Below are 20,601 nucleotides of genomic sequence, written 5' to 3'. Positions count from 1 at the left end.
CAGCGTTTAGGTATCTGTTCCCTCCTGATTCAAACAGGGCTAAAGGTATATCCCTACTCTGTAGTGATAAATAAGCATTAACATGCTTAATGCCATTGAGCCCCGTGACACTACTCCTTCACCAGCCCATTTCTCCAAACCATACTGCTTTGTAAAAGAAAACGAAAGCCCAAACAGAGAATCAAATCAGACACGCCCCCTTGAGAGTCTCACCAGAGAGGATTTGGCATTTCTGCTTTTTTGCTGTATTGAAAACGTACCGAACCGTGGCACCACTGTATCGTATTGAACCGAACCGAGAATTTTGTGAACCGTTACACCCCTAATAAACATCCAATACCAAATGAAATAAACAGCATGAAAGCCATCTGTATAAGCCAAATATTTAGCAAAGACACAGGCATGTATCTAAATCTATGATTTCACTACACTCATATTGCCATCTACGGGGAGAGAAAGTAAACACTTTCACTCTGTCTCCTTATCCAGTCCAAGCTCTGCATTTAGTCAAGCAACAGAAGAAACAGTCGATAATTAAATACCAGCTACCAGCACTAACAGCAACAACTCTGCACACACAATTATACCTTATATTAAACTATATTACGAACTGTGTTGCACCAAACAATGCACTCATTAATCGAAAACTGAATAACTGCACAATATTAAACCAATTTTAATCAACTACTGGTGCTAACATACTCCCATCAGCCCACTCTGTTACCCAGGTATGCGCTTGCATCATAAGACTGTAAATAAGACTTTCTTGCATACAGTCATTCTATTGCCTTGGCTTTTATTTTGAAATAGTCTTACTTCCTACCTCCTCAGATGATATACTGGAAGTACGAAGTTGGTCTAATTTGGAGAAGCTTATTATGTCCCACATCAAGACTGTAAGACATTGATGTTTATTTTCAAAACAGTAGTTTATAATGTTGTTGAGTAAATATCCTGTGTCCTAATTACTGTAGCTTTAATATAGAGGTGTGGGAATAAACATCAGTGACTTGTCGAGGCAACATAGATAAACCTGTTTCTGTAAAAAGAAGCTTGATAAATCTTATCCTTTACTTCTTTCACTTGGATGCGCTCCTCTCTTGGGCCTTACACAAAGCCGAAAGGATGCTCTCCTTGTTGTTTGATATGTTATAAGAGCTCAGATCCACCAGAGCCTCATAATCCTCTTTTGAGTAGGTCATGTTTTTAGTGATGTATGGAGAGCTGCTGCTGCTTACATCCACCTCCCCAGCTCTTATGTCTTCCTCCGTCTCACGCTTCACGCCTGTAAATTCATAAGATAATGACACAATTGGTTAAATGATGTCCTATAAAGCACAATATAATACACAAGTCTATGTCTTGTTCTTATTGGGTGTAGAAATACATGAGGCAGTTTTGTTGCCTTTCAAGTCAAATCACACCTACTCATTAGTAACTCAGCAGATCATTAATAATTTAGAAGTTCATATGTAGTGCTTAAGATTAGCTGCAGTAGGCAGCGTGAGGCGCCCTGTTGGCCTTGGGGCAAAGGCACCACAATGACCCTGGTATGCATTTGGCTTGGGACCTTTGTTTCATGTCATTACCCATCTCTCTCGCCTTATTTCCTGTCATCTCTCTACTGTAGCTATTTAATAAAGGCATACATTGCCTAAATAACAAAAAATGTTAAATACAGGTCTGTCACCCTGTAAATATATGCTGCAATGCCCTGATAAAGTATTTTATCATTTCAGTATGGAATATAGCAATACAGGTATCCTGTCCTGCCATTATTCCCCCGCCCCGTAAAAAATCCTCACATGACTTCTACAATAACAAGACTAGCTTGAAGAGAAGGGTTTCTTCCTATTGCATTGCATTTGTTTCAAGATATACAGCACAAAGAAAAAAATAATAAAGTAATAGAAGCAACATTGTTGCAGTGAAGTTCAACTCGTTCAAATGGGCATACCAGGGCGTTTGAAGTGTTTGTACGTGACATTGACAAGTGGGAAATGAACCACTATCGGGGCCTTGGGATTCTCCTTATCCTCGAAGATGTAGAACTCCTTTTGAGGCTCCTTTTCCAGACTGGCAAAGTCAGCATTGGGAAAGGGGATGTCATGGTCTTTACAGTAAGCAGCTGTCTTCGACAGGACCTAATAGATAAACATGATCATAGAGTAATGTTAATGGATGAATCCCTCTGATGGAATACATTCAGGAAACATTCTGTTTCGGCCCAGATGAGCGCCTCCTCATTCTGGTTTACATTGAAGATGTGCTCTGGCTCCCACGAGTAACTCAGAGATATGATGAGATCCACATCTCTCTCTGGCCGCAGGACAGGCACACAGGCAATATTGATGGAATGACCAGAATCAATCAGGCACAGAGTGGGGTCACTGGGTGTCAGTTGGTTTGGGAAGGCATCTGGATGTGTTTCTGGACAGAACATAGAGAAGGAGAAAATAACAAACAAATCTTCAACTTCAGTTGCAAGAATATGTGGTTGACTAGGAAACAGAAAATGAAATAACTGGCTTGCACATGCTGTCAATTGTGTTCTGTGTCGAACTTTTCTCTCTTCAGGCAACCGCCTGAAGAGTGAAGGCAAGAAAAGGTAAGAAAAGGCAAGAAAAGGCAAGGCAGCATTCCTGCACATGATGGTTATCATGTGCAGGAATGCTGCCTTGCCCCAGCAGCTGAGATTGAATATCTGTGGCAGATCTCTGTTTTGTGTGGTGTGTCCCACACTGTTGCTTGGGAAATTCAGCATACTGAGTCGAAGCAGGCGTGATTACTTTGATTGTGTATTTGGCTGGAAATGCTGTCAAAATGGTGCTCAATATGCTATTAAAGGGCACGTCAGTTCTTTAGCTGAACCTTCTCCGGAAATTCAAAAGTCACAATGTGGTCATGGAAGATAAATGTGGGTCTTCCTTTCATCCCAAGTGATGCTGTCTGCTCAGCTCCTGATAGGGCCACATGTAATGGTAAGGTGGAGGGAAATGGTAGAGCAGGTGGAGGATGGTGGCTGGAGAACATGGGGGAAATCCCAAAAGCTATGAAGACAGAGGAGGGCTCTGGCAGAGGGAGTCCCCCGACTCTGATTTAGTCCACACTATTGCACCTGTCTCTCATGAAAATATGTCAGATACAGGCATCAACCTGAAGGTAATAAACCAAGTGAACCGTCATTGGTGCAATGGCACTACGGAGGTTTAAATCATAGCATGAAAGCACCCTCTGAAATCAGACTGAAAGAAGAGGGGCAGGTGGGGGAAAAAGGAAGCTACACCTTCTTCTCAAAGGAAACCTGTGTGTTATCCTCAGATACATGGAGTGGGCTCTGCCATTAAAACCAGCTTGGCCAACCAGCTTACTGAACTTTCCCATCAATGTCCACGCCTATATATGGTTTGCTTCAAGCTGTTCTTTGCTCCCACACTACTCACAGAAGACAATAAAGGAGGCCTTCTGTGCAAGTCTGGGCCACATCCTCTCAATGCCAGTTGGCATGGGGCCTACATCGATCTAACAAAAGCTTTCAACTCCTTCAATCTCCAGGACCTTGGGTCAACAGAGTGACACTGTACACTACACTGTACATTGAGACTCACCCTAGCACCAAGGGGAACGAGACACAGTCTCTCAAGGTAAAACTGGTGTCAAGTAGTGTGTATCATTGCCCCTTATCTATTCATTACAGTCTTTCTTCATTTCATCAGCCTAAACCTGTATTCTAATAAAGAACAGATGGCCAGCTCTTCTACTAAAATAAGTTTAAGGCCAAGTCCCAGGTTTCCACAGCTGAAGCTTCAGTATGCTGATGATAATGCCCAGGGCTCTATATATAAACTCTTTGTTGGGGCCAGTGGAATGACTCATGCTTATGTATCAGTCAGGAGGGATCCATGGTGATCACTCCTGACCGCATTTAGGTGCAATAAACAGTCAGGAGGGATCAGTTGTGATCACTCCTGAAATGTACATGCTAGAGGCTAGAGAGCTAGAGGCTCAGCATTGTTCCAAATTTTTTGAATTGTGGGCGAAAGTGTACTGTGCTGTGAGTGCATACCTTTCCAGGCAACAAAGTTGCTCTGTTGATTGTAGTCCTTGTGCATGAAGAGTCCGCGCATGAAATTGTACATTTCAGCAATGACTGGACGTGTTCTGAAGAAATCAGTCACATCGCTGGCGATACCTGTGGTTGGATTTGTGAGGTATGTGTCCTGATTTGATGGTTCAGTGTCATCGTCTGTCAAAAGAACACAACATCTCAATAATACATACATTATTATGCTCTTACATGGAAGTCTTTGTTGTACCATGATAGTAATAAATACACTAAAAAGGTTTTAAAATTCTGTTTTATGGTTTGTTGTGTAAACATTGAATCTCTTCAATGATCCAAGATAATGCTTTGAAGTTTAAATGATCAAGCTGGGAATATTCTATATTTTGTCCTATTGTCATCAATCCCATGAAATGACCAAAAAAAATAAAAAATTCATATGTCTTGATATGTCAATATGAGGAATGCGGGCACTTTAATTTATTTTGAATCTATCCCGCATACAGTGGGTCATGATGTTGTATTGTAAGCACTTACTAACGCAGTCATTCCTAAAGATATTTGCCAAACAATGGGCTCGGCACACAGTTCCAAACGCAGGGTAGAAAAGTATTGAAAGATGAAACAATTTGTTGGTTTTAATTTGTTTGGTTTGGCTTTTAATAGGATTTGTTTACAAGAGAATTGTAGAAACGCCAGCCTTATTCTAAGTTGTGGATGTATGTTTTTCTGCACTATAAAATAAAGTAGCTGTACCTATGTTGTTGACTTCTGGTCCGAGCCAGGTGCTCCAAACAGGCTTGAACCCCGTAGCAAACGTCCATAGCTGGGTCATGCTGACAGAAATAGCACTGCTCCATATTCCTGATGTTGACAAAAATGTATTGGAATTACCTTAAATTAGTATTGTATTACCATGCATTGACATTGCAACAGAAGCAGTGGTCTTACCGATCAGATAAGGGATGCGGACTTCTGGGAGTTTCTTGATCATATGACCGAGAAAGAACTGACTCCCGAAGTCCTCAGTTTTGACAAATGCCCCATACTTCTGGATGCCTACCTCATAGGGGGTAAACTCACACCACTCTGTCAACAAGATTTGTTATTATTACAAAATCAAGCATTCCTTCACAGTTTTCAATTTTGTTCAAGTTCTTCTAGGGGTCTGTTTGTGTCCTGAATCTTTATTATATCATCAGCCTGGTCATGCTGAATATCCCCATATTCATTTCAGTTGCAGAATTAATGATACATTTGATATGAGAACTAGGCATTCATAGGTGTCACTTGAGTTTAACACTACATATTTTACATGCTATCTACAGTCATTGGGCTTCAGTCACCTTGCACAAAATACTTTCAGGAAACAGACATTACAATACAAACACAAATACTAAAATATCATCCAGGATATTTACCAGATTCAGATTCACAGCCCTTTACCCTATCCTTTATATTGACGGCAGTGTATATGGGTAAAGGGTTTTGGCCTTCATTCACTGTTCTCTGCTGCTCAGACAGGGTATTGGTGACTTTCTGTAATTCCAACCAAATATCATTTTATTATTAATAATATTATTTATAACGTTTGAAAAACATAAATTTAGGGTTCAAAGACATGCCCTAATTTGATTGGTTGTGTGTAACTTTTTTTAATGTACGAATTTTGTAATTCATAACGCAGACAAATTGCTCACCAGCTAAATTAGCAAAATACTGTCTTGAGGCAGATTCATCCAGACTCCCAGTGCTGACCTGGCTGATAAATTGGCTAGCTTGCTGTTTGCAAATTACCTAATCAACTAATGTTACGAAGCAACCAACACAGATCCATGCAAAGTAAACTATAGCTAGCTGGCTAACTGTAGCTTGATTGCTTGCTAACTTAATTGTGAGCAGATATACTGTATGTTAGTGTGCTACCTTGCCTCACTATAACATGATCCAAGATACTAACTTGTGTATTATGCCAATCAGCAATGAAAGGCAGGGGCTGCAAACTAGGCTAACCACAACCTAAGCTAAGGTTAGCCTGCTAACTGTTGCATGGATGCATGGATCTGCTGTTGGTTGCTTCAAGGCTTGACCATACTTTTCAAATGTTAACAGATGTCAAACATTTGAGGGATCCCACACATAATGAGATAAATTTACCAGTTTTGTTTGTATAGTGTGTGGATGGCAACAATTTGTAATTGTGTCCTCAGCTGTTATGGATATCGGATTATAAACATTGAACTTGTTTGATATTTGCGATTTAAAAATCTCGTATTAGCTGAAAGTAACTTTCAAACGGCAAGCTATTCCGATTTACCAGCCATCAGCCCCGATCTGTTTTGTGGTGGGTGGCGGTCTTTCACGGAGCCAATGGTTCTATTTACAAGATGCCAATCATTCAATCATATTCAGTCTTGTGTGTGTCACGTCACTATTTTGGCCGATGTTCACTCTCTAACTTAACTGCCACCGGTGTCTTTAAAAACAAGGACTTTCTGAAAGTTACACATAATCTTTAAGCTTTCAAAGTAATACACAGTATGATTAAAGTGAGAAAAGAAAGTGTTCATCAGCTGCTCACCTTCCCAAAGACAAGATGCTCAGCGATCAGGCCACACATATCAATGAGTGACACAGTGTAACCCTCTTGCTCTTTCTCAGCAACTTCTTCTCTGTAGTACTGGAGTTTCTCAGGAGAGAAGGCACTCAGGACATTCTTCGTCATCTGTTCCTTCTTTGCTGAAATAATGCTGTCCATGTCCTCCTGTGACCAGTTAGCTTCCTGATACAGAGCAGACATAGCCCTGTTCAAAAGGGAAGTAATAGTCTTTAAAGGGGTACAATGATTGAAAATCGATTCATATAACCAGGCACGAAATATTGATATTTCTTACCAAATTTATAAAAAAATCGGTGTATAATGGGTTGAAAATGTCTCTACATGCCATTTGCTGTTTTAATAATTGCTAATTTAATTCAACTCTGAACTTTGCGAGACCAATGGTGACATAGAGTCTACCTGGTACATATATGTTAACGCAGCTGAAAGAAAATGGTAGAAATCGAAGCACGCTGAGGACTTGGCTATCAGTCTCTTCTCTCCACTTACTCTGCATCCCATTCTAACTTCCTATTCAACACTCTCCTCCAATAAAGTACTGGTTTAAGTACCCCCACCCAACCACTTGCCTCCTTGACCCTATCCCCTCTCACCTTTTTCTTTATGGCTCTTACCTCATCCACTTCAGGTATGCTCTTTGAAAACTGGTTGTTTTCCTCACTCTCTAAATGCAGCTTGAGTGAACTTCCGTTAAAGAAAACCAAACTCGACACTAAAGAATAACAGACTTGTCTCTCTTCTTCCATTTCTTTGTGAAACATTTGAGCTTGCTGTCTTCACGAAACTTTCTGCAGAAACTTTCCCCACAGCTACCCCACCAATTTGGTTTCAAGGTAGGCCACTAAACTATCACTGCCATAAAAGAACTCTAAATTGCTAGAGCTCCCTGTCCATCATCCTGCTGGATTTTTCAGCAGCATTTGACACAGTGAAGCAACAGATCCTCCTCTCGGCACTCTTCTTTTTCACATCCTACCTCAAGGACCACACTTACAAGGTAACTTAGACTGTTGCGTCACCCGGGCCTGCCTCAGCTCCACCGAAAATCCATTCTTTTTTTCAGATTTAGGCTGTGTCTTCACTGCCAAGGTGACGAAGACCAGAGCTACTCACTTAGGGCTTCACAACGGTTTGTCAGAAGCCTTTGGGTGACATCACAGAAACTACGTCCATATTTCTTAAAGCCTATGATCTGAACCTGGCAGTCTTACTACCGGGGTCCATCAAGTTTCTCTTTTCTCTTCCGTGACTTTTTCGACCACAACTATGCAGATAATACTCTACTGACATACATTTTGTCTTTCCCCAGCCTGCCATAGCAAGTATTATTATCTTTCCGATATTTGAATGACAAATTCTCAAAAAGGCACCAACAGCACAAACTTGGCTAGGAGGTTAAGTTTAGTGAACTCGAATTAGCTGAGGCGACACTTAGCAGACAGCTTGCAGCTGTGATGGCCCCCACCTTTCATTCAAAGTGGCCATTCCCTTAATTATGCATACCTTTAAGCCTAAATACAATTTAAACAGGTGAGTTAGATACAAATTCAACCTCTGTTGTCAGGAACAAGGATATTGGCTATAGAGACCAAACCGTTCTTTGTAACAGGCTGCAAACATGTTTATTTCTGCTTTAAAGTTGGGCCTTTTGACATGGAGGTCTGTGGGGATTGACTCTTTGGAGCCAGCCTGAAGTGACAATTTGCTGACCTGCAGTTTTTGGCACTTCCACATCGGTTTCATTTTTCAGCCTCGGAGGTTGCCCTCTCTTTAAAACCCCCCTGCCCTGTATTTAATTACAAGCTTTCTATAAGGCACAGCCCAAAATTTGAGGGATTGCCTGTCTTTGCCTATCTATGTAAAATGAGAAGATTAAAATGAAGATACTGAGGACACTTGACTAGTGAAATGGTTCACTCACCATGTGGATCCAGAAACAGCAGTGATGTAACTGACAGTATCCAGGACCCCGATTTCCTTCAGGCCTCTTAGACTACCAAGCAGGCCTGTCATTGCTCTGGAACCTCCCCCTGAAGCCACCAATGCTATCTTCGGCACCTGAACAGAGAATAGAGAGGTGTGGCTCTAGCAGTTTGACCAAATGCTAAATGATATTTAGCAGTTTATGTTTAATGTTCACCTTGGTCACCATCTTACTTCCAAAGTCAGCACGCTTTTAGGAAAAAAACGCAAAGTACAGCCGAGGCTATTTGGTCATAAGTATTGACAAATTCTGAAATTTTGCACTGATAAAAGATGAAAGACCTTGATGAAAAGTCACCAAAGTTATTCAATTTGATCCTGTGGGTAACAATAATGCCTGTACCTGGTGTCCTGTAACTCAAAATTTGATTATGCTGTCTTATATGCAAGACAATATGTTGCAGTGTGGTCACATATTTTAACATTTTTACTAAGGATACTAATAAAGAAATTATTTTCTGCCCCATAGCCAAACCTTGTTAATAGATCATTAACTGTAAACTGCCAAGCCATCCAGCTGCAAAGATAACCTGATGCACAAAGAGGTTAAATCCATCATCTTACACAGCTGCAGTGTATACACAAAAGAGGCAACTGAGTCCCCAGGTCCCCTGTCCAGAAGAGAGCAACCACAATGTTGCATGCATTGTCGTGGACACAATATCGTGGACGCATGTAACCCAACCCACTTTCTCTGTAAAACCTCAGCGCATCAGCTTTGAAATTGTCAGCTGTGTGACTCTGGTACACACTGTCATGGTGTCCGTCAGTGTATTGCAAGCCTGGTGGCCCGCTGTGTGTGTGTGACAGAGTTCATGACGTCATAGTGTTGTAGCATATGTTGGTATTGACTTCTGGTACACTTTATGGCATTACATTGTGTTTTTTATTGATTAGCAAAATTATTAGCAAATTAACATAGGTAGGGTGGTGGGTAGGGGTACAAGGGCAAAAGTAACAGAAAAAGTTGCACTCTACCTTTTTAGGATCAGATGGAGCTCCAAAAAGCTTCTGCAAAGCCTGTGCCACTACAACGTCCCTCTTCTTTAGAAACTCTTTCTCTTGCGTTGGGATGTCAAAGTCCAGACGAAGTGCAAGACCCTCACTGAGGATTTCCAGGGTTAAAGCAAGTGTAACATAACACAAAGCTAAAAAGCATTGTTTCACTGACTTCTTCTGGTTGACATTTTCAAGTTTTTTGCACTGCTTAGCTCACTCACAGCCCCAAGGTGAATACCCCCGTCCGTATACTTTTAGTCTGGGACTGTTTAACTGGTTTTGCTGGAGGCCCCTTAGCTCCAATAAGGGAAATCTTAAAGGTGCTACATTCGAAATTCAGATATAGTGGAGTAATGTCTACCTGAGCAGAGAATGAAGTCACTCTCTCCCTCTGTGTGTGTTTTAATCCGGGGTTCTCTGTTCTTTGTTTTGGTATCTAGGCCGGCGAGTGGTGCACTTTAGTGCATGCGAGTCCAATGTGTGTGCCACACACAGCTAATTACTGCTGTTCTGCGCTCATACAGCTTTTACAGCTGACACGGTGTTGTCACGAAAGCTCACACACACCCTTTGGTTCCCCCCAGATTAACACTGTTAGCTCTGTCAGCACTGTTTGCACCGGTAGCTGCTAGACTCCGACTCAGCCATCGCCATGTTGAGAGCCGTGTGGAGACAATCCCTCAATAATAGATATGCTCTGAATTTAGAATTTAGCACCTTTGATGCTGAATCACACAATTATATCTTAGACAGTAGTGTTTTTCAAACTTTGTTACAGTTTGGGTTTGTACCTTTCCTGTTTCAACATGGCAATGCCCCTGTAAACATTGTCAGATCCATAAACAAATGGTTTTCCAGTTTCGTGTGAAATAATTTGATTGACCCTGACCTCAACTCAACCCAACACCTTTGGGATTACCTAGACCAGTGATTCTTAAATTTTCAATGGGCCTTTGCCTGAAAAAATCAAAAAATCAAAAAACAAATCCTGTGCTTTTATTTTGAAGGGGATTTTTTATGCAGCGGAGTGCCATCTATTCACACTCCTTAACAATATTTGCCGTTAATTCCTTGTAATGCTAATATCAGCAGGGGATAAACTGAAAACTATACCTCTGTCAAATGACACTATGAGTAGACGAATTGAAGACATGTCGGATGACATCAAACAACAGACCACAGCTCGAATTTAGGCAAGTGGTCATTTTGCATTACAAATGGACGAATCTTCAGACATAACAAACAAAGCAGTTTTACTCGTTTACGTGAGACATGTGTGGGACAGGGACTTACAGGAACAATTTCTCTGCACAAGAGAGCTCCCTACTACTACGACTGCAGAGGACATTTTCAGCTCAGGTTCAAACTGCACCATCTTTTCATTAAATGAATTTGAGAAGTTGAAAATGTTCCTCGATTTGGGTTGCGGCTTGTCATTAAGGGGTGATGGTGGGTCCCGCAGCCAGACCAGTTGAGAACCCCTGACCTAGACCAACATTAAAAACTGATGATGGACCTCACTAATGTGGTTGAATGGGAGCAAATCCCTGGAGGCAGGTTCCAAACTCTGATGCAAAACTTTCCCAATAGAGTGGAGGCTAACTGCCTATGGTTCTGCTCAAAACTCACGTCGGCTATAGGTGTGATATTTGGGAGTTCACATGCTTTTGGTTATACTGTATAGTGGAAGTAGGAAACATCTTACCCGTCATATGATTCTATGTCTAAATCCACTGTGTCCTGTGATGAGAAAAAGCCACATTACTATTCAACATATATTATTTAAACTACAGCCCTATATGATCAAATTCAGAAAGGTGCCCCTAAACGCTTGGCCTGTCCTCTGATCTTCAGCTGAACAAAACAAAAGGACCAGTTAATGCAGCTGCAAACAAACTTCTTACCTGGTCAATAACAAGCGACACTTTGCCTGCATGTTTGGCTGGTAGTGGCTGGAGATTTATACAAGTTTCCATTGGAGTAGCAGAGCCATAGGTAGAACCAGAGAGCTGACAGACAAAGGGAAAAATAGCATGCCATGTTATACTATCTTTCTAGATTTTGAAGTATGCTGTGGCAGTTATTGTAGAAAAGCATTTGCTATGAAGACCTTAAAAACGAAAAACAAGTTGATTTTCTATCTTCTCTTTCCTTATTTACTTCCCCTCTTCCTTTCTTCTATGTTAAAGGAGGTGACAAGTGAAGTTGACCAGGAACACCGTTCACTTATAAAATATGTGACATCTCGCTGTCAAACAGGTCAAACTAAAAGACAATTAAAACTCACTGCCACTCCTAGTTCTGTCTCCAAGTCTCTGTTGATGTAGAAACGCGGTTTTGGGGCTTCCTTGGCATTAATAAGTATGTGATCCTCGTGATAGGCACCCCTCAGTTTCAGAACCTTGTTCCACAAATCTGGTGAAAAAAAATGTACCCACATGTCATGTTAATCTGTTGATACTGATAAATACCAATGTTGCTGTTGCTTGATAAGTCATTAGTAAAAGTTATCATTATACTAAAGTCATCCATTTGTCTGATGAAGACATCTCCAAGGTGTCTTGATATTTGTTATTTGCTTTCTTCCATAGCTGGTTGAGCGAGCAAAAAGTGGGAGGATCTGTACATTTTAAAAAGCCTGAACAGCCACTGTTGGGGATTCGACCCCTGAGTTGCTGATTTAAAGGTGATTATTGACCACTACAGGGTTCCGGTCAGAGAACACGCAGACATCTGTTTGGTCCATACGTTTTCTGTATTCAGTCTTATAGTTTGGTGACAGATTTACAGATGATGAATGAGTTTGAACAATAGATGACCGAGTTTCTGAAATAACACAGAAAAAGAATTATAGAACTGAAGTACTAGCAATAGTAAACTCTTGACTAAAGCAAACACGCATACATTCACAGAATACAGGCTCGCTAGCCAGGTTAGCCACTTAGCTCTACTTTGAGCTATTATTTCAACGGCTAATTACATGACAAACACTTACTGACAGTAAATGCACTTAAGAACATTAAGTACAACTACAAACGGAACGGTTACGCCACATAGGTTCAGAGTTACAGTTCTATGACTTACATCATCAATGACTCAATCTAATTTGACCTTTGATCCTACGTAGGATCTACGGTTAGCACAACCGGAAGCGGAAACAGTTCGCAAAGTCAAATACAGTTTCAGAATAAATGCTCCGTAACTTTATCATCTTTGTCTGTGAAGAATTCACAACAGCCGCCCCCACATTTGAGCAGCAAATGTGTAATAACAGGAATTCTTCATGCATCATTAGCATCATCCCTGAGCCCAGGGAGCTGGATCAGACGAGCAACTGGTCTTGTGTAGACTTTACCGTTCACCAGGACCTCTGCGGTCCCGATACATCCGTCTTGACTAGGGACTGCCTTACAAACTTTCCCAATGGGCCACTGAGCCCTGGGAAGTGATGGGTCAGCGATCAGAACGACTGAGTCCACAGCGAACCTCTCTCTCCCATACTCCTCCGAAGTGAGGAGCGCTCGGCGGGTTGAACTTGAAGTCGATCTGGTATTCCATCAGCTGTTCCTTCAGCTGTGGTTCCATAGCTGCAAAAGTCTCACGGAGTTCCCGCTCAGCGCCACGGAAGTTGGTACCGCAGTCTGATAGTATCTCCTTCGGTCTGCCTCGCCTCGCGATGAACCGACGAAGAGCAAGGAGGAAGGCATCTACATCAAGAGAGTTGAGGAGTTCAATGTGGATGCCGTGGGTCGTGAGACACTTAAAGATGGCACCCCAGCGCTTTTCGGTCCTCCTGCCTATCTTGACCAGGTAAGGGCCAAAACAGTCGACACCTGTTGAATAAAAAGGTGGACAGAGAAGCCGGAGGCGCTGTGGTGGCAAGTCCGCCATCTGTGGGAACTTGGGCTGAGCTCGCCAGTGTTGGCAGGATGGACACTTGAGCTGGTGGTGTCTGACAGCTTGTCGTCCTCGCAAGATCCAATACTGCCTTCGCAGTTCTGCATACACCCGCTCCGTACCTGGATGAAGCAGATGTTTGTCCATGTGTTTGATGAGGAGCTTTGTTGCTGGGTGCTTTGGATCGAGCATAATCGGATTGATCTCTCCTAGGTCTGTGTTCTGCAGCCTTCGCAGCCTCCCTCCTACTCGGACCAAGCAGGTTGAGGGGTCCCATTCTGGGGCGAGGCTAACCAAGCGGCTGTGGTTTGGCACCGGTTTCTGTGCTTTGAGAGCGGTGACCTCCTATGGGAAGCTATGGGCTTGACACTTCCTCAGCAGAAGGATCTCCGCATCCTGGGGGTTAGTAGTTTGGTGGTATTTCGGACCCTCGGCCGCCCCTTGAGCACCCTGGCTTGCTTGACGAGTGGCCTCTACCAACTCTTTCTATATACTGAACTGAGAAGCATCAGGGAGATTGTCCTTAGGTTCCACTGTTGTGAGGCCGCAGAATGTGATGCCCTTTAGTGCAGCTGAACTCGCTGCTGTAGCATGCTCAGGCTTCCTTGGCCAATGCTCAGCACTCTGGTTTAAGAATGGAGGCCCTTGACTCCAACGACCGGGCTCTGCCAGCTCCTCTGAATAGATAGCTGCCTTCTCCGGATCCTTCTTGAGCCGTTTCTCTGTGGCTCGCAGATGTGCTATGACTAAATGAGTCAAACTTTTCAGTTTAGGGGCTCCTTTCTTCCTCAGGAGGGGGGTTGCATAGCATTGAACTCCTTCAGTGTTGACCCTCTGCGTCTTTGTCTCTAAGAGGTTCATGGCTTCTTGGTCCTCACGGGAACGAACTACCAATTTCTCGTTCCGAAAGGGCAGAATGTCAAGTTGCCATAACTTTTCCACGTTTCGGAACAAGAGGTCATTAGGAGGAACGACTGTGGTGAAAAGACATTGCTGCACTGCAGTTGACTGGGATCTACACCTTTCAGCACCTTGCAAAGCCCATCCGAGGGCAGTGTGGATGGCAACAGGTCCACTGTTAGCTCCTCTACATACCGGCTTAGTGGCAGTAATCAGATGTACGTGATCTGATCCATGTCAGGATCCCTGTCAGACCAGACACCTCCGATGGCCGCACAGCTGCAGCCACTCCAGCCGATTACCTCCTGCAGGCTGACACACCAGACTCAGGTCCCACTAACGCTTCCCCTGGCACTATATAAACTCTGGTCCTGCAGTCTGTGGTTGTCAGGTCGTACCGTCTTTCACCCGCTTCAACCCCTTCGCATCTTCGGCCTCGAGTGCCTGCCTCCGGTGTCCGTCGGTCCGGGAATCCCCCGTGCCCTCCTTTGTGTTTACGGACTACTCACCGCCGCTCTGCCCTCCGTTGTGTTAACAGACTACACACCGCTGCTCTGCCCTCCGTTGTGTTAACGGACTACTCACACCGTCGATCTGCCTACTCTCTGGTGTCGAGCCACGGGACTCACACCGTCGATCTGCATACTCTCTGGTGTCGGACCATGGGCTCCACACCTTCCTGTCATCTTTATTCAGGCTAAATAAAACCTGTTTATATCAACTTCTGTCTCCTGTGGTCTTGCGATTGGGTCCTAACCCGTGAACTCTTGTGACAATCCAAGCAACACCATTGGACGGGTGTTAAAGAAAGACTTCAATGGGATCCCGCACAGGTGAGTGTGTCGTCTTTGGAGTGTTTGCACTGGGTAGGTCTGCTCTACTAGGTCTAGGCCTTCAGTTGTGAATGCTCCCTGCACTTTGTAGTGCTTCTGTGGGTTATATCTGGGGGAGATTTCAAAATTGACCTTTGATCCATGTAGCTGCGTCAGGTCTGTCCGCACTGTGCGTAGGGAAATAGTCTCAGACTCACTGGTCAACTGGAGCTGTTGGACGGCCTGTGGCAGGATGATAGTCCTCTGTGCGCCATCATCCAGGATAGCAAAAGTCTCTATATACTTGGACTTGTTGTGCAGCAGGATGGTTCAGGATGGGGACTGCTTTTAGCTTGATGTAATGCTGGGTGTCAGGTAGACTCTGCTTTCTGTGGCCCCTGACTGTGAGTTGATGGTTCGACGCTGTGCTACACTGTGGAGGACTTGGAGGTGAATACCATTGCAGTCACTACAGGGTTTCTTGAGGTTGCACGACTCAGGCGCATGAGTACGTGCACATTTCCAGCAGCGCCTTCCCTCTGTTATCCACTTATCCAGATCAACTGCTGACTGCTCTGTGATACTGCGACAGCGACTGATATGATGTTCTTCGCTGTCACAGAAGAGGCATTGTATTTTGAATGGTTTCTTGGATTGTGTCTGGTTACTGGAGGGACTCTGGGGCACTGTACTGTGATATACAGAGACACCTTGACCTTTGCCTTTTGACGTGATCTTCTCCCTTCCATTTACTCGGGGTTGTCCTGTTTGGTAGCGCTGCACCAATCTGCTGGACAGGCGCTGCTGTTGAGCTTTACCTTGAAGCCATCCATTGAGATCTTGGAGGTTGTAGGGGTTGAGCCTTGTGCTATTCAGCTTTCCCTGAACTTGTAAATACTCGATAAACCCATCTCTATGGTACTTTGGTAGCTTACTAAGTAAGTGGTCAACATGAGAGCAACAGTTTAGCTCCATACCCTTGGGTCCCTAAGGAGAGCAGCATACTCACTAGGAGGTGGACTCGTAGGGCGAAACTCTGGAAGATATGAGCATCACCAGGCTTCACATCTGGGGTGGTCAGAATGGCTGCTATCTCACTTTGTGCCAGCTGGTGTGGCTGACCATACTGTAACTCCAAGGCTTGCATAGTTGCTGAGTATGGGTTTGGATGGTGGCAGCAAGACTGACCAATCATCTGCGCCTCGGGCAGCTTAAGATGTTCGAGTAGCACGTGATATTTATACTTCTCAGACAGTTCTGTATGAGGCTCGAGCAGATTGTCTACAGCCAGCTTCAGGTTAGCGAACTCCCTTTCGCAGTCAGTGGAGAAGTCTGGGATTTTGGGTGTTGGCACACCATATGCAGAGCGGTGTGGCAGACCAGAGCTGTATGGAGTCACAGTCTGACCTGATGGCAGCTGCATCTGATGAGCTGGAGATGATAGAGCACAGATAGAGTCTGCTGAAGTGGTGGTATTGATGAAGGCACTGTAGCATAGTGAGGCGGGCCATAGCTGAAAAGGCCGTGAGGCCTCACTTGTGGTGAGTGGTAATGCTGTGTGGCTGGATAGCTAGCTGTAAGAGACTGCTATAGGCTCATGGACCAGAGCAGTAGCAATCAACTGTCCACGTGCTTGTCCTGCATCACCACGGTGGCGAGGCAGCCCTGAGGTATGAGGCTGCAGTGGGTCTGACCTAGTAGGGTACTGCTGGACTGGAGTAGGTGTCATCATGCCTGATGAAACTACAGAACACAAGGAGCCCAACCGCTCCGATGAGGCTGGAAGCACTGGGGTAAATGCAGAATTTAGTCTCTGGTCTCCTGCTATAGGAGTGTAGGCTCTAACTTCAGTCTCAACCTCTGGTCTCCCAGACATGTGTCCTGTTATGTGTCCTTAGCCTGCTCCTCTGTCGATGAAAGCAAGCGGCTTGGGGAGAAGAGGGACATCTGGGGGTGAGGCACGGGAGATGAAGGTATTGATGGGGGTGTGGCACTCTTCCTGGTGTTATGACCCTTGTCTATCTCTTCTTCCATCATGAAGGAAGAGATGTGTTCCAACAGCTCCTGACGACGACGTCTGGTTTCATACTGCTGGAGTTTGTGTGTTAGTTGAACCACTTCAGCGTCCTCTTCCTTCTCGTTCCTAGAGATGGATTCGATGAGTTGTTTAAGTGAAGTGCTGTTCAGCAGGTCATCGGAGCTGGGGCTGTGTGAGGCTGTGCGTCTGCCCAGATAAGAGGCTGCATCCGCTCGGCTACGCTCTGCTGCGGCCGATGCTCCTCTCTGCTCCTCTGTAGAATGGGAGGAAAGGGCAGGTCGCTGTGGATTGTAGGCAAGGACATAGTCCTCAAGATGTTTGGGGACGCGATGATGTCTCACATGACGCTGCTGATCTTCGAAATGAGGCTGATGGGTAGATCTATCTTCAGATGTCATCTTCGGTAGTAGTCAATTAATCCAGACTCGAAAGACCATTTGTTGGGGATTCGACCCCTGAGTTGCTGATTTAAAGGTGATTATTGACCACTACAGGGTTCCGGTCAGAGAACACGCAGACATCTGTTTGGTCCATACATTTTCTGTATTCAGTCTTATAGTTTGGTGACAGATTTACAGATGATGAATGAGTTTGAACAATAGATGACCGAGTTTCTGAAATAACAGAAAACGAATTATAGAACTGAAGTACTAGCAATAGTAAACTCTTGACTAAAGCAAACACGCATACATTCACAGAATACAGGCTCGCTAGCCAGGTTAGCCACTTAGCTCTACTTTGAGCTATTATTTCAACGGCTAATTACATGACAAACACTTACTGACAGTAAATGCACTTAAGAACATTAAGTACAACTACAAACGGAACGGTTACGCAACATAGGTTCAGAGTTACAGTTCTATGACTTACATCATCAATGACTCGATCTAATTTGACCTTTGATCCTACATAGGATCTACGGTTAGCACAACCGGAAGCGGAAACAGTTCGCAAAGTCAAATACAGTTTCAGAATAAAAGCTCCGTAACTTTATCGTCTTTGTCTGTGAAGAATTCACAACAGCCACACTTAAGCTGCAGTGCTCACTGTAAATAACACCAGCTTTATAGATAGATACAAGTTAATGTTCATGGCATCCATCAAATGGAAGAGAGTGAGACCTTTCACACAAAGCCAAAAATTAGAACCTAATGGTGGATAGAGGTGAAAAATCAGAGGATCAGCAAAGCCTATAGGATTCATCCTCTGGGGACCATGAATGTAAAAAAAAGTACAATCTTCTTTCTGTTTGTTGTAAATATGTCTCCTACATAAACAAGAGCAGGTCTTGCAAGAGTATGTGTAGTTATATAACTATAATTGTTGCACACACAGCCAGAGAGTATGCGCTTGGTTTGCCACAGAGACCATGCGTCTTTCAGTTGATATAGCAAACTTGTTGGCAAACAATTTTTTGAATGCCTCCAGCAGTTATGGAGCAGCATTCATACTTATTTGGAAGTGTGTCTTTGGATACTGAGTGATTGTAAGTCTAATATGCATTCTCCTTTAAGCTCCATGTCCTGAAAAAATATGCTCCACAATGTTCACCAGCTTTTCCTTAACTTTGTTGTGAGCTCCTTTGCTGTAAAAAGCTGAACGCTGTTCACTGTGGGTTCGACAATACAGCCTGTCATGTCTGTGAAGCTGTCCTGAATCCTTCGCTTTAATTTGTGAAAAAATATTTGATGAACAGGACAATGAAAGCTTAAGTAACTTCAACCTGACTGAATGAATTAGACAGTATTGTAGACTACCTACGGTCATCAATTTGTAGCTTGTCAATGTTAATATCCAGTACAGAGAACGGGGCAGCCTGGAAGACACAAAGATCAGTTACTCTGATTAGGGAAATCAAAATAAGATACATTCATAATAATTATTCCCATGAGCTACAGGATCCACCTGCTCTGTGTCATGAGGCAGCTTAATGGTCATAAATCTATCAATATTTTTAAGATTCAAGTCAGATTGTTAGAATACACATACTGGCAGGTTAAGTCTTCACTCTGCTGTAAGAAGTTTGGACCCCTCTGCACCACAACCACAGTCTTCAGTCTATCCATTTAGAACATGCTTGTTAATAGCAGTGCTTTATCACTTGTGCCAGTGATCTTTCAGCAGTGTCAGCAATGAACATAGTTGGTAATGCGCGAAAGACAAAAAAAGTCAATATTTGAAATTAACAAATTTTTCTTTATTTATATTTTGGAACTTCAGTTGCTTTTACAATATCAATGAGCCAATTGCCTTGTTTCTGAGTATGTGTAATTTATGGAATGTCGCACAAGAGAGCAGCGCTGAGCTGAACAATTCATGTGAGGTCAATTTATCTGAGGCACTGACACATGTTTCTGGGTCATCCAGTTGGAGAAACACCGTCATTTGATGGTGCTGCAAACTTGATTTGTTTATGCAGCATTTGATGCAACAACATAGTTTTATGGGTATTAATTGACAGTTATGACATTTGGATTCTTAATATGTATAGAAGCCTGTGTACATAAATGTAATTAATAATTTATTGTGAATGAAGTTTATCATTTCTTAGATCAACTGGTTATTCAAAAATTAATAAATGTGATTAATGACAAATTCTGAAGTCGGTAATGATTTATTTAAATCTATTAAGAAAAAGATAATTAGCAAATGCTGATGGAAAACATGTAATCCAGCATGAATATGTTGTTAGAAATGGCAGTATGTTGTCTTTGTGTGTTCTTTTCTAAGATCTTCAACCTGACAAAACTCTATGATAAAACTAATTTTAAATCAAACTGCAGGAAAGGAGTTGAGCTGCCAATGCGTCCTCTTTGGTTTTACAGCCTTTCGAGTTTAGGTTGATATTGAGGAGAGGAAAACTCAAATAACTCGATAATTATTTCATACTTTTACCTGCAGTTCCTACCTTGTTCATTCTGTATATGTCTTTGCATATTCATTACACACTGTTTATACTGTTCATCTGGCATATCCATACCCTAACTGTATATTCTACATTCTATATTAATTTTATATTTGATTTATTCTGTACTTTATTCAGTACAGCACTACTCTGCTTTTTGCACTTTTGTTCAGATACTAATATACATTTTGTTGTCTTGATACCTGTGATCTGGGCAATGACAATGAAAGTTTATTCTGCTGCTATTTTGAATTTATCAAGCAACCACAATTTTAATTATGTTTGGAATTAAATGGCTTCTTGTGTTGCAAGTTGGTGATCATCCATTCTTTGTTAGGGTTCCAGTCGACATGGAGAATGATCTGAGAACTGATGTAACATTTA

The 20,601-nt window shown here is 42.9% G+C and overlaps 1 protein-coding gene across 2 annotated transcripts in view; it reads right to left on the bottom strand.

Annotated features, from left to right (window-relative positions):
* Positions 1 to 285: 285 nt before the first annotated feature.
* Positions 286 to 20,601, bottom strand: part of pla2g4f.1 (phospholipase A2, group IVF, tandem duplicate 1) — a 73,321-nt gene continuing 53,005 nt past the window's right edge. Inside the window, exons 12-25 of one of the 2 annotated variants that reach the window (XM_031873057.1) lie at positions 19,074 to 19,128; positions 11,953 to 12,080; positions 11,570 to 11,674; positions 11,371 to 11,405; positions 9,645 to 9,771; positions 8,605 to 8,741; positions 6,645 to 6,867; positions 5,485 to 5,602; positions 5,015 to 5,152; positions 4,820 to 4,927; positions 4,067 to 4,246; positions 2,258 to 2,430; positions 1,958 to 2,144; positions 286 to 1,285 (exon numbers count right to left, since the gene is read on the bottom strand). In XM_031873057.1, the coding sequence (XP_031728917.1) occupies positions 1,080 to 1,285; positions 1,958 to 2,144; positions 2,258 to 2,430; positions 4,067 to 4,246; positions 4,820 to 4,927; positions 5,015 to 5,152; positions 5,485 to 5,602; positions 6,645 to 6,867; positions 8,605 to 8,741; positions 9,645 to 9,771; positions 11,371 to 11,405; positions 11,570 to 11,674; positions 11,953 to 12,080; positions 19,074 to 19,128 (1,920 nt within the window). In that variant the 3' untranslated portion in view covers positions 286 to 1,079. The remainder of the gene's footprint in view (positions 1,286 to 1,957; positions 2,145 to 2,257; positions 2,431 to 4,066; positions 4,247 to 4,819; positions 4,928 to 5,014; positions 5,153 to 5,484; positions 5,603 to 6,644; positions 6,868 to 8,604; positions 8,742 to 9,644; positions 9,772 to 11,370; positions 11,406 to 11,569; positions 11,675 to 11,952; positions 12,081 to 19,073; positions 19,129 to 20,601) is intronic. The other variant, XM_031873056.1, reaches the window with a different exon arrangement.

This window comes from Anarrhichthys ocellatus, unplaced genomic scaffold (genome assembly GCF_004355925.1).
Source record: "Anarrhichthys ocellatus isolate YVR2014 unplaced genomic scaffold, GSC_Weel_1.0 scaffold68, whole genome shotgun sequence".
NCBI lineage: Eukaryota > Metazoa > Chordata > Actinopteri > Perciformes > Anarhichadidae > Anarrhichthys > Anarrhichthys ocellatus.
Note: the sequence above shows the minus strand (reverse complement) of the source record. Positions and strands in the feature narration are given on the sequence as shown.